The following is an 18,427-nucleotide window of genomic DNA, read 5'->3' as shown; positions in this document are numbered from 1 at the left end:
TAAAGAATTACTGTTTTTTCTCTCCCCTCTCAGTTCATACATTTGCTGTGGGTGATGCTATTTAATGCTTGTGAAAGGGAGGCATTTTAATGGTGAGAGCCACACATGGTACAGGCAGATGTTGTGCAAATTTCTACCACCTAGCTCTGTTGCTGTTCCTGCACCTTAATGACCTGAAACAACACTGCAATGACAGAACTACGGCCTCTTTCTGAGACTCCCAAGTGAGATCAGCTGTTTGATAATCTTGTGAGACCACCAAGAGGGATTTTCACAACTAGGATTTGAATCCAAGTTTAAAATAGCAAAAGGCTATGAACCCACAGCACCACTTTAGTCCCAATCAATTTTATATATATATATTGCAAATAACAGATTATGCTTTGTTACAAGGATCTTTAAACCAAGATACTCATAAGTGACCAGCCATTTTGGGTGCCCCAGTTGACACACTCTGAAAGGGGCCTGATTTTGGGTGCACAGGACTTTTGAAAATGAGGCTGCTGTAGAGTGCCAAGCTGGACACTGAAAAATGTTGGCTGTAGTATCTTCTTACAGAGGAATTTCCTAATACCTGGAGTGGACCAGAATGGTTTTGCTTCTTAACACAGATTCAAATTCTGCTCTCAGTCGTAACACCAGTGAATCCCAGAGCTTATTCACTGGACTTACTCTGGATCTAGAGTGGTGTAACTGAGAGTAGAATATGGCCCATTAATTTTTTTTTAATGCACCAGCTCTCCTCTTCATCTTCATTTAAGAAATGGGAAGCTGAAATTAATGGCATTTGAAAAAATATGACTTGATGAAAGCAAATGACTGTCATGGTTAAGTGCTTTCACATTTACATGATAAAGGTCAGGCAGCAGAAAAGATAGGGTGTGATAACACACAAACACTCTTAAAAATGTTCAGTTTGGACAGTTTGCATACCCCTATATGGAATTACCACCCCCTTGTAGTCTACCGGGGAAAATAAGGAGTACAGTTAGCATCACGAATTCTTAACTAAAACAAAGGGCAACTTTTGGAGAAAATCCTGTGTCAGGGCTTGTCTACCCTTAAACGCTACAGCAGCACAGCTGCACTGCTGCAGTGCTTCAGTATAGACACTCCTTATGCCGATGGGAGTGGTTCTCCGGCGGCACAGGTAATCCATTTCCTCCCAAGAGGCAAATTCTTCTCTTGACCTAGCACTGTCTACACAGGAATTTAGGTCAGTTTAAAGATTTTTTCATAATCAAATCAAACTCAATGACATATACAACTATGGGATGTTATGTCTGTATTACACAGGTATCCATAAAGCATTGACAACTCACAGAGTCGTGTCCCAGCATGCGCTGGGTTCACTGCACAGTTCTCTGGTGAGACCTCTTTGCCAGTTCCAAAGTCCTGGTCAGGAATCTGGAAGGGTATGCCCAGGGCATTATGCAGAACTTCCTCCCACACCTCTTATCTTCTCCTAAATGGTACTGCAGTGCAGTCACAGGAGCCTGATTGTCCTATTGCACTCCATATTGCCAACCCCAACCCTTCAAAAATCACAAGGCAGGCCCCCCAAACTCAGAAGATTAACTGATCAATTTGTCAAGATTTTTATGAGATTTAAACAAAAAATTTCCGGAAGCTTTTCATTTGCCTCCTGAGCCTTTAGGGTGTGTTCAGGTCACATTTTCTCGCTTTTCTCTGCAACCATGAGAGCTAGAAATCTCCTTGTAAAAAAGATAAAAGCTGAGATTCTCACAAAACAACTTGACTCCAGAAGCTGAAGTTTGAAGAAACACCAAATATCATGAGTCACGGGATAACACCATGAGAGGTGGCAACCGTGCTCAGACTGGAGTAAATCAGGAAAAACTCCAGTGAAAGCAGGAGAGTTGCATCACTGTAAAACTGGTGATATCACACTTTTTGATATCACAATCATTTTCATGGCAAATTGGCAACATATTATCATGGCACAAACACCAAGCTGCAACTGAGACTAAGCAGAGGGAGGAGTTGGGCTCCCAATGAGAGAGGCATCCTTGCTTAAAGGTGCAAATATCTTCATAAACAGCAAAGGGAACATAGGAAGCTTTGACCAAGTGAAACTGTGTTGTATAAGTGTTCTCTTATCGAGTCTGCTCTGGTTTGAAAGTCACCTTGCAAGGGGACTAGAAGACATTGAATTACAGCAGTTTGTACTAATTCCCTTGAGCATGAAACTTTCTTCTTAACAGTATCTTTTACAAAGCCAGGAGCAAAGGAACTTTAAGCCCTATTTCAGATTCATAGCTCTGAAACTACTGAGAACCATACTGTGTAGGACCAAGGCAATCAAGATGCTATCTCATCATGTCACTCCCACCTGCTCTCTCCTTCTTTAGCCATCACACACAACCTCAGACACAGCAGTTTGTCATAAGCATGGTAACTTCATGAGAGCTAATTAAGTGTGCAATTTCTAGCAACTCCAGCCCCCTTTTCAGACATGTGCAAGATAAAATTCTTGAAATACTCCCTCCCCCATAGCTACACATAGTTTTTTTTTAAAAATTGTTACTGGGATAAGTTTTGAATATTGTGTGTTTAAAGTATCCAACAATGCAAAAATGTGTGATCCACACTATGCTCCAAATAGAAAGAACAAAGGCCATGAATTTAATTCCTTTTAAGAACTACAAATAATACATTTCTTTAAAAGGAAGAAATCAGACTGCAACTGAAAAATGAGATCTAATTTCTCCTTCCCACACATATATCATCAGGCCAATACTGGCAGAATTTCCTGTAATGTATTCCTCAAGGAGCTTTGCACATTTAGGGTCTGGCTCTGCAGCCCTTAATCATGTGGAATAGTGCTTACTTGCATGAGTGGTCCCATGGAAGTCAACAGGTCTTCTTGTGTAAGTGGTACACAGTACAAGGGCTGCAGAGTCAACTATTAATCTTGTGTGGTTTGAAATGTGGAGATGTTAAAAAGCTAAAGCAAGTTGTTACCATCTGGGGAAACTGTATAGACCATTTTCCCCCCTCCACTTAGTCAAGTCACAAGAGGATGGACAAACTGTGTGTGGATTAGATCAATTATTAGTGGACTTAGCATGTCTAAGTCAAAGGAACTACAGCTAAGGACATTTCCTTTGGACATATGGCCTTACAACACTATACTGTTTAATTGTCCTGATAATCTTATGACCAGTACTTCTAGTTATTGAAAATAAATTAATATTAAAACCAGCTGTCACCATAGAATCATAGGACTGGAAGGGACCTTGAGAAGTCATCTAGTCCAGTCCCCTGCACTCAAGGCAGGACTAAGTATTATCTAGATCATCCCTAACAGTTGTTTGTATAACCTGCTCTTAAAAATCTCCAATGATGGAGATTTCACAATCTCCCTAGGCAAGCTATTACAGTGCCTAACTATCCTGACAGTTAGGAATTCTTTCCTAATGTCCAACGTAAACCGTCCTTGCTGCAATTTAAGTCCACTGCTTCTTGTCCTATCCTCAGAAGTTAAGAAAAACAATTTTTCTCCCTCTTCCTTGTAACAACCTTTCATGTACTTGAAAACTGTTATGCCCCCTCTCAGTCTTCTCTTCTAAACAAACCAATTGTTTTCAATCTTCCCTCATAGGTAATGTTTTCTAGACCCTTAAATCATTTTTGCTGCTCTTCTCTGGACTTTCTCCAATTTGTCCACATCTTTCCTGAAATGTGGTGTCCAGAACTGGATCCAATACTCCAGCTGAGGTTTAATCAGTGTGGAGTGGAGCTGAAGAATTACTTCTTGTGTCTTGCTTACAACATTCCTGTTAATATATCCCAGATGATGTTTCCTTTTGTTTTGTTTTTTTGGCAACAGTGTTACACTGTTTCATAGACTCATAGACTCTAGGACTGGAAGGGACCTCGAGAGGTCATCGAGTCCAGTCCCCTGCCCTCATGGCAGGACCAAATACTGTCTAGACCATCCCTGATAGACATTTATCTAACCTACTCTTAAATATCTCCAGAAATGGAGATTCCACAACTTCCCTAGGCAATCTATTCCAGTGTTTAACTACCCTGACAGTTAGGAACTTTTTCCTAATGTCCAACCTAAATCTCCCTTGCTGCAGTTTAAGCCCATTGTTTCTTGTTCTATCATTGGAGGCTAAGGTGAACAAGTTTTCTCCCTCCTCCTGATGACACCCTTTTAGATACCTGAAAACTGCTATCATGTCCCCTCTCAGTCTTCTCTTTTCCAAACTAAACAAACCCAATTCCTTCAGCCTTCCTTCATAGGTCATGTTCTCAAGACCTTTAATCATTCTTGTTGCTCTTCTCTGGACCCTCTCCAATTTCTCTACATCTTTCTTGAAATGCGGTGCCCAGAACTGGACACAATACTCCAGTTCAGGCCTAACCAACGCAGAGTAAAGCGGAAGAATGACTTCTCGTGTCTTGTTTACAACACACCTGTTAATGCATCCCAGAATCACGTTTGCTTTTTTTGCAACAGTATCACACTGTTGACTCATATTAAGCTTGTGGTCCACTATGACCCCTAGATCTCTTTCTGCCATACTCCTTCCTAGACAGTCTCTTCCCATTCTATATGTGTGAAACTGCTTGTTCCTTCCTAAGTGGAGCACTTTGCATTTATCTTTATTGAACTTCATCCTGTTTACCTCAGACCATTTCTCCAACTTGTCCAGATCATTTTGAATTTTGACCCTGTCCTCCAAAGCAGTTGCAATCCCTCCCAGTTTGGTATCGTCCACAAACTTAATAAGCGTACTTTCTATGCCAACATCTAAATCGTTGATGAAGATATTGAACAGAACCGGTCCCAAAACAGACCCCTGCGGAACCCCACTTGTTATACCTTTCCAGCAGGATTGGGAGCCATTAACAACTACTCTCTGAGTACGGTTATCCAGCCAGTTATGCACCCACCTTATAGTAGCCCCATCTAAATTGTACTTTCCTAGCTTATCTATAAGAATATCATGCGAGACTGTATCAAATGCCTTACTGAAGTCTAGATATATCACATCCACCGCTTCTCCCTTATCCACAAGGCTCGTTATCCTATCAAAGAATGCTATCAGATTAGTTTGACACGATTTGTTCTTTACAAATCCATGCTGGCTATTCCCTATCACCTTACCACTTTCCAAGTGTTTGCAGATGATTTCTTTGATTACCTGCTCCATTATCTTCCCTGGCACAGAAGTTAAACTAACTGGTCTGTAGTTTCCTGGGTTGTTTTTATTTCCCTTTTTATAGATGGGCACTATATTTGCCCCCTTCCAGTCTTCTGGAATCTCCCCCGTCTCCCATGATTTCCCAAAGATAATAGCTAGAGGCTCAGATACCTCTTCTATTAACTCCTTGAGTATTCTAGGATGCATTTCATCAGGCCCTGGTGACTTGCAGGCATCTAACTTTTCTAAGTGATTTTTTACTTGCTCTATGCTTATTTTCTCTTCTAAATCTACCCTCTTCCCGTAAGCATTCACTATACTAGACATTCCTTCAGACTTCTCAGTGAAGACCGAAACAAAGAAGTCATTAAGCATCTCTGCCATTTGCAAGTCTCTCGTTACTGTTACCCCCTCCTCATTGAGCAGTGGGCCTACCCTGTCCTTAGTCTTCCTCTTGCTTCTAATGTATTGATAAAAAGTCTTCTTGTTTCCCTTTATTCCCATAGCTAGTTTGAGTTCATTTTGTGCCTTTGCTTTTCTAATCTTGCCTCTGCATTCCTGTGTTATTTGCCTATATTCATCCTTCGTGATCTGACCTAGTTTCCATTTTTTATATGACGCCTTTTTATTTTGTAGGTCACGCAAGATCTCAAGGGTAAGCCAAGGTGGTCTTTTGCCACATTTTCTATCTTTCCTAACCATCGGAATAACTTGCTTTTGGGCCCTTAATAGCGTCCCTTTGAAAAACTGCCAACTTTCCTCAGTTGTTTTTCCCCTCAGTCTTAATTCCCATGGGACCTTGCCTATCAGCTCTCTGAGCTTACCAAAATCCGCCTTCCTGAAATCCATTGTCTCTATTCTGCTGTACTCCCTTCTACCCTTCCTTAAAATTGCAAATTCTATGATTTCATGATCACTTTCACCCAAGCTTCCTTCTACTTTCAAATTCTCAACAAGTTCCTCCCTATTTGTTAAAATCAAGTCTAGAACAGCTTCCTCCCTAGTAGCTTTTTCAACTTTCTGAAATAAAAAGTTGTCTGCAATGCAGTCCAGGAACTTATTGGATAGTCTGTGCCCCGCGGTGTTATTGTCCCAACATATATCTGGATAGTTGAAGTCCCCCATCACCACCAAATCTTGGGCTTTCGATGATTTTGTTAGTTGTTTCACTCATATTTAGCTTGTGATCCACTGTAACCTGCAGACTCCTTTCTGCAGTACTCCTTCCTAGGCAGTCATTTCCCATTTTGTATGTGTGCAACTAATTGTTCCTTCCTAAGTGGAATACTTTGCATTTGTCCTTATTAAATTTCATCCTATGTACTTCGGACCATTTCTTCAGTTTGTCCAGATCATTTTGAATTTTAATCCTATCCTCCAAAGCATTTGCAACTCCTCCCACCTTGGTATCATCCACAAACTTTTAAAGTGTACTCTCTATGCCATTATGTAAATCATTACCTCAAAAGGTAATAACAGAATGTTTTTAAGTACATCAAAAGTAGGAAGCCTGCTAAACCACCAGTGGGGCCCCTGACTGATCGAGATACAAAAGGGGCACTTAACGACGATAAAGTAATTGCGGAGAAACGAAATGAATTCTTTGCTTCAGTCTTCATGGTTGAGGATGTTAGGGAGATTACCAAACATGAGCTGTCCTTTGTAGGTGACAAATCTGAGGAATTGTCACAGATTGAAGTGTCACTAGAGGAGGTTTTGGAATTAACTGATAAACTTAACAGTAACAAGTCACCAGGACCAGATGGCATTCACCCAAGAGTTCTGAAAGAATTCAAAATGTGAAATTGCGGAACTATTAACTATGGTTTGTAACCTGTCCTTTAAATCAGCTTCTGTACTCAGTGCCTGGAAGTTAGCTAATATAACACCAATATTTAAAAAGGGCTCTAGAGGTGATCCCAGCAATTACAGACTGGTAAATCTAATATCAGTACCGGGCAAATTAGTTGAAACAATAGTAAAGAATAAAATTGTCAGACACAGAGAAGAACATAACTTGTTGGGCAAAAGTCAACATGGTTTCTGTAAAGGGAAATCATGTCTTACTAATCTGTTAGAGTTCTTTGAAGGGGTCAACAAACATGTGGACAAGGGGGATCCAGTGGATATAGTCTACTTAGATTTCCAGAAAGCCTTTGACAAGGTCTCTCACCAAAGGCTCTTACGTAAATTAAGTTGTCATGGGATAAGAGAGAAGATCCTTTCATGGATTGAGAACTGGTTAAAAGCCAGGGAACAAAGGGTAAGAATAAATGGTAAATTTTCAGAATGGAGAGGGGTAACTAGTGGCGTTCCCCACAGGTCAGTCCTAGGACCAATTCTATTTAACTTATTCATAAATGATCTGGAGAAAGGGGTAAACAGTGAGGTGGCAAAGTTTGCAGATGATACTAAACTGCTCAAGACAGTTAAAACCAAAGCAGACTGTGAAGAACTTCAAAAAGATCTCACAAAATTAAGTGATTGGGAAACAAAATGGCAACTGAAATTTAATGTGGATAAATGTAAAGTAACGTACATTGGAAAAAATAACCTCAACTATACATACAATATGATGGGGGCTAATTTCACCACAACTAATCAGGAAAGAGATCTTGGCGTCATCATGGATAGTTCTCTGAAGATGTCCAAGCAGTGTGCAGCGGCAGTCAAAAAAGCAAATAGGATATTAGGAATCATTAAAAAAGGGATAGAGAATAAAACAGAGAATATCTTATTGCCCTTATATAAGCCGGTAGATTGATGGACATGATCATTCCTCTCTATTCGACATTGGTGAGGCCTCATCTGGACTACCGTGTCCAGTTTTGGGCCTCACACTACAAGAAGGATGTGGAAAAATTGGAGAGAGTCTAGCGGAGGGCAACAAAAATTATTAGGGGGCTGGAGCACATGACTTATGAGGAGAGACTGAGGGAACTGGAATTGTTTAGTCTGCAGAAGAGAAGAATGAGGGGGGATTTGATAGCTGCTTTCAACTACCTGAAAGGGGGTTCCAAAGAGGATGGATCTAGACTGTTCTCAGTGGTACCAGATGACAGAACAAGGAGTAATGGTCTCAAGTTGCAGTGGGGGAGCTTTAGGTTGGATATTAGGACAAACGTTTTCACTAGGAGGTTGGTGAAGCACTGGAATGGGTTACCTAAGGAGGTGGTGGAATCTCCTTCCTTAGAGGTTTTTAAGGTCAGGCTTGACAAAGCCCTGGCTGGGATGATTTAGTTTGGGATTGGTCCTGCTTTGAGCAGGGGGTTGGACTAGATGACCTCCTGAGGTCCCTTCCAACCCTGATATTCTATGATCCATGGTACGCACACATCTTGAATACTGAGTACAGATGTGGTCTCCTCATCTCAAAAAAGATATATTGGCATTAGAAAAAGTTCAGAAAAGGGCAACTAAAATGATTAGGGGTTTGGAACAGGTCCCATATGAGGAGAAGTTATGAGGAGAAGTTAAAGAGACTAGGACTTTTCAGCTTGGAAAAGAGGAGACTAAGGAGGGGATATGATAGAGGTATAAAAAATCATGAGTGGTGTGGAGAAAGCAAATAAGGAAAAGTTATTTACTTGTTCCCATAATACACCTCTACTCCACTATAATGCCATCGTGGGGAGCCAAAAATCCCTACCGCGTTATAGCTGAAACCCTGTTATATCAGGGTAGAGGTGGCAGGGCTCTGGTGGTGATTTAAAGAGCTCCGGGCTCCAGTGCTGTGGGGAGCCCCAGGCCCTTTAAATTGCCGGCCAAGCCCTGCTGCCACAGCCCTGGGGTAGCAGCGGCAGGGCTCCAGCGGGATTTAAAGGGCCCAGGGCTCTCTGTAGCAGCTGGAGCCCCGGGCCCTTTAAAGTGCCGCCGGAGCCCTGTTGCTACCACGCTATACACGAACCCGTGTTATATCGGGTCACGTTATAGTGAGGTAGAGGTGTATAAGAACTAGGGACCACCAAATGAAATTAATGGGCAGCAGGTTTAAAACAAATAACAGGAAGTTCTTCTTCACACAGCACACAGTCAACCTGTGGAACTCCTTGCCAAAGGAGGTTGTGAAGGCTGGGACTATAATAGAGTTTAAAAGAGAACTAGATAAATTAATGGAGGTTAAGTCCATTAATGGCTATTAGCCAGAATGGGTAAGGAATGGTGTCCCTAGCCTCTGTTTGTCAGAGAGTGGAGATGGATGGCTGGAGAGAGATCACTTGATCATTATCTGTTAGGTTCTCTCCCTCTGGGGCACCTGGCATTGGCAGACAGGATACTGTGCTGGATGGATCTTTGGTCTGACCTAGTATGGCCATTCTTATGTTCTTATTGATGAAGATATTGTACAGAACCAGACCCAGAACTGATCCCTGTGGGATCTCTTTTGATGTGCCCTTCCTTGTGCTTGACTGTGAACCATTGATAACTACTCTCTGCAAATGGTTTTCTAACCAGTTATGCACCCACTGTATTGTATTTCGCTAATTTTGTTTATGAGAAGGCCAAGCAAGACAGTATCAAAAGCCTTACTAAAGTCAAGATATACCACATCTTCCACTCCCTCTCCATGCACAAGGCTTGTTACTCTGTCTAAGAAGCTATTAGGTTGGTTTGATACGATTTGCTCTTGATAAATCCATGCTGACTGTTACTTATCACCTTATTATCTTCTAGATGTTTGCAAACTGATTGCTCAATTATTTGCTCCATTATCTTTCTGGGTACTGAAGTTAAGCTTCTTATTCTCCCTTTTATAGATTGGCACTATATTTTCCCTTTCCGAGTCCTCTGAAATCTCTCCCACCTTCCATGACTTTTCAAAGATAATCAATAATGGTTCAGATATCTCTTCAGTCTGCAACTTGAGTATTCTAGGATGCATTTCATCAGGCCCTGGTGACTTGAAGACATCTAACTTGTCTAAGTAATTTTTAACTTGTTCTTTCCCTATTTTAGCTTCTGATCCTACCTCATTTTTACTGGCATTCACTATGTTAAATGTCCAATCACTACTAACCTTTTCGGTGAAAACTAAAAGAAAAACATCATTTAGAACTTCTGCCATTTACACATATTCTTGTTATTGTTCTTCTGCCCTCACTGAGTAATGGGCTTACCCTGTCCTTGGCCTTCCTCTTATTTCTAATGTATTTGTAGAATGTTTTCTTGTTACTCTTTATGTCTCTAGCTAGTTTAATCTCATTTTGTGACTTGGCCTTTCTAATTCTGTCCCTAAATACTTGTGTTATTTGTTTATATTCATCATTTGTAATTTGACCTAGTTTCCACTTTTTGTAAGACTCTTTTTTGAGTTTCAGATCATTGAAGATCTCCTGGTTAAGCAAGGGTGGTCTCTTGCTGTACTTCCTATTTTTCCTATGCAGTGGGATAGTTTGCTCTTCTGCCCATTGAGGGGCTTATTCAAAACACAGTTTCAATGCAACAAACCCACTCTATGTGCGTATGTGCAAATATATTGCTGATAGAAATCTAAAGGCCATGCCTTGAAATTCCTATCATATCAGACATACTAGAGATACCAGATCTGGTAACATTTTACTCTCATCCATAGACGGATGGAGAAGAAAATAAAATAGCAAAATACATTTTAGCAACTGATATTTATTATAGACGGGGCTGGTAACAGCACATATTAAAACTGCCTGACCCTCCCCATTATAGGACCCTCTTTTTATTTGCTGTTAACTTTCAAACTTTAATCATTTGGGCTGAAATTTTCCATGCTGGATGTCTGCCTCAAGATGACTCTTTTTGGAAAATTTCAGCTAAAATGATTCAGATGTTTTCAAGAACAAAACTAGGGAAAATATATTTTTTGGCCCATGTTAAAATTTTTTGGATAATCTTTTCTTCGAAAAGCTGTAGCACCCCCATGCTTTGTCACAGGGACTTGAAATTTGGTACGAGGTTGCTTCTGTGTCAGGGATGTGCCTTGTGCTGTGCCCAAGAAAATCCTCCCAGATTTGTCCAAGTTATAAGCCTCTATAAAAACAGTTTGCACATGCTCACAACATGCTGCTGCTTGTATCTGCAGAGGGTTGAGTAGGACTTTCCCTGCAACTACAGCTCTGGGCTGCTGTGGGACAGGCTGAGGCGAGGCACTGGAACTGAGAGAAGGGAATTTATATCTCCTGTGCTCTCAGTGATTCCCCCCCCCCCACCCCCGTCCCCCTGCCCAAGCCCAGGTAATATGGATGAAGAAATTGCCTGATTCAAATGCAGAGAGGACAAGAGCCAATCCTGGGGGAGGGATGAAAGTGAAGAAGATTGGGTCAAAGAGCCTGGAGGAGACATGACTGGAACTGGTGGCTGCCAGGGCAAGGGGAGAGGGGAACAACTGAGTCTGGGAGCTGTGGGGTCGGAGGGAGTGGGGAGTGGCTGGGCAAGAAGGCAGGGGCTGGGATCTGGGGTGTGTGTGTTTGGAGACTGGGAGCCAGGACACGGGGGAGGATTTTTATAGACTCATAGATTTTAACACCAGAAGTGACCATTGGATCATCTAGTCTGACCTCAAAGGAGACTAGCACTGGGAGAAAGAGAGGGAAAAGTGAGGGGGAGGGAGGGAGAGAAGAACCAGGAAAGGAGCTGGTGTGGAAGACTAGAGCTGGAACCAGTTGAGGAGGAGAAATGAAATGCAGGGAGGGGACAAATCTGATGAGAAGCTTGTGCGGTTGTGGGTGACAGAGTTGGGTCTGACTGGGCAAAGAGACTTGGAGATAGAGCTGGTGGGAAACGGAAACAGGGAGCATGGAAAGGAGACTGGATGAGCATCCCAGGGAAGGAGACTGGCGCTGGAAATTAGTGAGGATGGGGAATAGGGGGAGGGCAACTGAAGACCTGAGACAGGGGGAAGAGACCGATCAGATAAGACCCTAGAGGGGGTGAACTGGGACTGGACGGGCAAGAGGCTGGGGACAAGGCCCTGATGGGTGGGAATGCCTGAGCAAGGCTGGAAAAGGCTAGAGGGAAAAGAGCAGACTGGGTCAAGCTTGGAGAGAATGAGCAGACAAGTGTGCCCACTAGAGAACACTTCCTTCCAGAGAGGAACAGAACCCAAGATTCCTGAGTCTCACCATTCCTCTGCTGTCAGCAAATCTCTGCAAAACCCACTGACAAAGTGTGTGTTTCATTTCCCTCTAGTCTTGGTCCACATAGAGGACAACAGTATACTACTGCTATTCGTTACTCCATTAACTCAGATAGCAGAACTCTGTTCTGTGGATCTAAAGTTTCCAACAATGATGATGATCTAGGTGGGTGTCAATATGATGCCACATGATAGAATTTTTGTTTTTTTTCAGTTTGCTTTAAAAAACAAAACAAAACTTGAAAATTACACACAAAAAGCTCTGTTAAAAGAACATCATTAAGGCCGAAAAGTCAATCACTCACAAGTCAGGAAATGCCTGAATTAAGGCTGCCCTTTCAACCTTAATTTGGCCTCCTTTTCTGCACGCATTATGATACAGTCTTTGATTGCACGGTCACAAGCTACTTTTTCCACAGGACCCTGCTTTATTCAGTGCACAGGATGGACCTGCCCTAGGGATGAATGAGGACTGTAGAGAGAAGGAAATTGTTGTCTGTTGGACCCTTGCCTTATTTGTTGCAAAAGTTGGAAGGTGTGCAGTGAATGAGGCAGGGGATTATAGGAAGACAAAGGACAGGCTCATGGTTAAGGCAAGGAATTATATTCTAGCCCTGTCTCTGCCACAGAGTTCATATGTGATGCTAAAGTCACTGAAATTCAACTTTTCACAGATGGTCCCTAATTGCGTGTTCTCATTTTCAGAGATTCCACCTTAAGATCCTGGGATCTGATGTGCAGAAGCACTGAGCACTCTCAGTTGCAAGTGAAATCAATGGAAGCAGCATTTTGAACATATAAAGTGATATATGATGCTATGTTCTCTAAAAAATCAGGTATTGAAAGTCTCAGATTCGGCACCCAAAATTAGTGGATACCTTTGACCTTAATCACTTTGTGCCTCAGCTCCCCATCTGTAAAATGGGGATAAAACTCACTCGTGTCACAGGAGTATTTTGCAAAAAAAAAAAAAAAAAAAAAAAAAAAAAAGGAAATATTTGTGAAACACTCAGATATTATAGTGATGAGTGCAGTAGAAAAGCCCAGGAGGAAATTAATAATTCTGTCTTCGGAACCGGGTTTGAACAATGTTCAATAAGCAGGCTTAGGAACACACACTGGGGAGAAAAAACACTGAACAGCTGTGCATTAAGTGAGGACCATGCACTCTGTGCATTGAGTGAGGCAGGGGTCTTGTGTAAAAACAGTATGTGATCATGTAATTAAAGACTGAATCATAATACAGATGAAGAAGGGGGATTGGATTAAGGTTGCCCAGGCAACATTAATTCTGGCACTTCCTAACTCTTGAGTGCTTGACTTTGCACCCTTAATAATGTGCTTTTAAACGCTGTGTTTTTTTGTATTGAATGTATTATATAGTTTGCCTATTATCACACTCTAGGTGCACTATGTAATAGATCATGATTTCTCTATAATTTCAATAGCTTGGAAAGCTTTCAAATTACATTAAAAGACTTCACATTGTACTAACATAACCTCAAATTAGCTCAATCAAACCTGCTATCTCAAAGTGGGTTTGCCGTACTGAAGCAATTTATTCTAGAATCCACCAGCTGTCATACCCAGATATTCACAGAATTACATTTTTAAAAAAAATAGATATATGAAAGGGATGGGACAGGTCAGGGATGCAACCCCCTGCTCTGGATATCCCTAAACCTTCAGCTGCCAGAATCTGGGACAGGATGACAGATTTCAAATTTCATTTGAAATTGCCCTGTTCTGTTCATTCCCTCTGAAGCATCTGGCATTCACTACCGTCAGAAGACCGGATGCTGGGCTGGATGGACCATTGGTCCGACCCAGAATGGCCATTCTCATGTATTGGTGAGAGAGTTTTTATTGTAGTCAGAGGAGAATCAGACATGTCAAAAGGTAACATCAATGCATCGTGCACAGAAGGAATGAGCTACCCAAGTCTAAATATTACTGGTTACCTGTTCAGCCAACAGGGAAGCAAGGCTTGAGTAAGCATCTGCAAACTCTGGACCATATTTAATGGAATCTCTCAATAAGAACACAGCTTCCTCTTTCTTCTCTTGGGACCTGCAAGTCATAAAAGAAACAAAAGTTCGTTTAACAATATGTTTAGGTCACCTATTGATTAAATACTTTAAAGAGACTTGAAAGTCCCTGTCTTGTTCTTTTCAACAAAGACTAACTAATTAACTCTGGCTTCTAGCCACAGTCTAGGTAACCAGAATCTCCTGAGGCAATATAGAATTCCATAGACTCTCTGCCAGTGGGAGGAGAAGAAGTGAAGAACTGAAGTTATTAGTTATATGGTAAGTTTGTATCCTGGCACCTTCAGATTCCTTGTATGGATTTCTATAGCTTAGATTCTCCCACAGAAGCCATTAGGAAGTCACTTGCCTTACAGGAAGAAATGTCTAGGGTTAGAACAGTGGACTGCTAGTCAGGACTTTTGGGATCTATTCCCATGTCTGTCGCTGACTCACTTGGAATAGGTCACTTATGGGAAACCTCTCTCTGCTTCTGTTTCCCCCATCCACAAAATGGGGACAATAAAGCTTACATACTCCATAAGGGCTTTACGAACCTTAAAGCTGTTTGTGCTTTGAGATCCTTAGATAAAAGTGTGTTATATGGGCACAGTGTCACGATTTAATTAAACAACGTATACATTTTAAGTGGAATATATTTTCATGTTTTTGACGGCCCAGTATCACTAACTGCATTCTCAAGCATCTTGACCATTGCTGGCCTGGGGAGAGTACCTGACTCTGCTCCTAGGAAGGGAATGGCCAGAGATGGTTGTGGAAAGCCTAATGTGGTGAGCTCCAGTTGCAGTGGAGGGGTTTACTACATTTCTCGCCTTGGAAAAGGGAGCAGTTGCCCTGGGTGAGTGGCTGTGGATGTTTATATAGACTGAGCCAACAAGCTTTCTTTGTGTTGGGTGCACAAAGTAATATGAACATCATAGCCTTTGAAAAGAAACAAAGGACTCTGAAGTTTGAGAAATATGTGAAAAGCTTGCAACTTTAGCCTTGGATTTCATCTGGGCGACATGGCCAAGAAACCAGATCTTGTTTATAAGGTGCAAATTTCAGCTGACAGTATTTGTGGATTTTCAGATTTTTTTCCCCTTCTAGTTATATAACTGAGAGAATATTTTCCCTGTGCTTTAAGTTAAGTAAAAACAGTTGGGCTAGTCTTTTCCTTCTTACAGTGGTACTCAATCTAAATTACCCAAATAAGCAAAAACAAATAAAGAACCACTTTCCCTCTTACTAATTAAAGGCTAGGTAGTTTGTCAATTTAGAAAACTTTTGGATTCTTTGGCTGGAGTTTTGTGACACATTTATATAAACTGAAAACAGATGACTGTTTTGTAAAGTTATCAATGGTTTGGCAGGAATGTAGGAAATGCCAGATACAGAAATAAAAGGATTAAGTGATCCACTTGACAGCAGTAAAAGTCCCCATTAACCGCAAGCATGCACTCTTAATTACTCTTTTTTTTTGAATAACCCTTTTTTGTTTGATCCCTGAACAATGTGTCTCCTTAAAGGGGAGGAGGAAAAGATTACAGAATCTTTTGGTTGTGACAGACCGAATTATATTAAAAGAACAGACATAACAACCTCTAACAGGCCTCAACCCTGCAAGATGCAGAGTACTCTGGCCCTGATGTAGCCAAGCATTTACACAGGCTTAACTTAAAGCAAATGAGTAGAAAGTCGATGATGTGTTGAAATGCTTTCCTGGATCAGAGCCAAAGTGCTCAGCCTCTTACAGGATGGAGGCCATATGAGTTTTTTAATTTTAAAAATGATCTGTTTAATCTCATATTGTATGGTACAAAGGGAGGATTTTTTTATATGCTTATTTTCTATGCATTCGTTATCTATCACGACAAAAGCCAGATGAATGAACACCTTCACTGCTATACAGAGAGGGTGAAATTCATCCCACACAGTGGCCGAGGTACCACTTAAATCCATAAGATGGAGGGTAAGTGATTCATAGGGCCTTGTGAGGGGTCTCTGCACTGGGATAAATTTCACTGTCAGAGAAAAGAATAGCATAGGGTTTGGTCTTCTATAGCACTTCTTACTTTCAAAATATCGCAAATGACTTTACAAAGTAAAGCATTAGATACTAGTAGAACAATGTCTGCACGAACACCGGATCCACTGTGTGCTCAGGAGGGGCTCAACACAACCTTAACAGAGTAACCAGTTTTCCTCAATAGAAAATTTTCCAGCCAAGCCACAGGGGTTTTCCTCTTCTCACCAACAAAATGCCACAGAATCTTTTAACTTCTACTTGTATAGCTACCAAAAGCCAGGAGAAAGGATCTTGGTTTAGCATCATAAGCAAAAGACATTTACCGTCTCTAGCTGTCTTCATCTGTAAATAAATAACTAAACAAATTGGACGACGTATGTTAAAATGAATATGGACAACTTACTCCTTTGGCATCCATCTACAATACAGAATCTTCCTGTTTCCAGTTTTAATATAACGACATTTTTCTGAAAGGGGTAAAACTATGTACGCAGTACTGCAGCCAACAAGTGATATATGAGACATGGTTCAAGAAGCATGGTTATAATGTCAGCACTATGTATAATGCGGAGTTTCAAATCAGAGACCTTACCCAAACTCTGGACTGATGTCCCTAAGATGTAGCAGCATTTGGTTTGGTTGTTTGGTGGGTAGGGGAAATGTTTTAGTTTCCAAAAGGTATTAATATTGCAAAGTTTCTGATGAGTTTAACTTTTCCATGATACTCTCTGCCTCTTTCAGACAAACACACACGGCTATTTCAGCACATTCACACTTATGCCCCATAGTCTGAATCTGAGAAGTTCAGAAGAGAGGGCAGACTGACATCTCTTCCTCCTCAGGATAGGTGGTCTTGTCAAACCTGGGCTAAATCATTGTAATAACTGTACTAGACATCTTGTATGCTCTTCTATGTACTGTGTAGTCTGACCTGGGAATAAACATTAGATTTCAGTTAACAGGCCTCAAGGCATTCAATCTTTTCTTTGAAAGTGTAGCCATAACATACTTATAGTGCACAGAGTATGGAAGTGTTTATTAGACAGAAGTGCCATACTGCCTGTTATAAATCCTTACATTTGAAGGGATACAGCGAAGAGGACTATCTCTCCTATTCTTCCTGCTGCAACAAACTCAGGTTATGTGTGCACTTGTGTGTTCATGCATATTCACTTCTCCGATATATTTACCAAATTTTATATCCTTTTTTTGTCTGAATTCTTCATAAAAATCTGTATAAGAGATTCTGGTATGAATAATCCATATTATTCTGTTTTTTCAAGTTAAATCTCATCAGTTCTGAATCCATAGACACGAGTTAAATATTTACATAATGCAGAGCTTTAAAAGAAATATTAAACCCAAAGGAAGAGGCATTTTGAGCTACAAAAGGATAGGGATGTGGTTTTTCTCTGGAGGGGAGTCTATTAGTGATTGCTTTTTTACTGAGAAAACTTTTTGCACGGTTTAGCTATCCTCTGTCTGATATTTATACAAGGCAAGAAAATAATGCCATTCAAGTTTCTTTTAGAGTATGTAAACAAAGCCAGAGGTTCATTAACTCATTGATATCATGCAGTGCTTCCTGTGAAAATTCATCTTCTGGCCAAAACGGAAAATGGAAAGTTTTTTTTAAATGGGACTACTGTGAAAAACCAAAAGATTCGATCTTGTGGATTCCAAAACAAATTTACTCAAGCCCAGGTCACTAGGAACAGCTGTCTGGATAGACAGGTTATTTCCAAACGGGAAGGGGAGGCAGATTCCCACATGTTAACAGCAAATTTATTCCTCCAAAATGCTGAAGTTCCCTTTTCTCAAAATTCCAGCGGGAGTACAATCTAATGAAGTGCACAGCAGGATTCCTCCAAAACAAGTAGATATAAATGCAAGGAACTTTGCAGAATTGACTCTGACTTCCCCCAGAATAATTTTTCAAATGTCCTAGTGTAAATAATACTATTAACAGCCATGTTTTAAATATTGCAGGCCTGGTTCTCCACTGATTTTCCCTGGCATAGTCATTTATGCCCATGCAAAGTGGGCACAAAATGTTATCAAATCTGAGTTCTCCATTACACCA

The 18,427-nt window shown here is 41.0% G+C and overlaps 1 protein-coding gene across 8 annotated transcripts in view; it reads right to left on the bottom strand.

Moving 5' to 3' along the window:
* TMTC1 (transmembrane O-mannosyltransferase targeting cadherins 1) overlaps positions 1 to 18,427 on the bottom strand; it is a 214,191-nt gene that overhangs the window by 24,580 nt on the left and 171,184 nt on the right. For all 8 annotated transcript variants that reach the window (XM_050918180.1, XM_050918178.1, XM_050918179.1 and 5 more), the window contains one exon: positions 14,250 to 14,358. In XM_050918180.1, the coding sequence (XP_050774137.1) occupies positions 14,250 to 14,358 (109 nt within the window). The remainder of the gene's footprint in view (positions 1 to 14,249; positions 14,359 to 18,427) is intronic.

The sequence above is a fragment of the Gopherus flavomarginatus genome, chromosome 1 (genome assembly GCF_025201925.1).
Source record: "Gopherus flavomarginatus isolate rGopFla2 chromosome 1, rGopFla2.mat.asm, whole genome shotgun sequence".
Taxonomy (NCBI): Eukaryota; Metazoa; Chordata; order Testudines; family Testudinidae; genus Gopherus; species Gopherus flavomarginatus.
The sequence above is the reverse complement of the archived record's forward strand: the minus strand, read 5'-3'. Positions and strand labels throughout refer to the sequence as shown.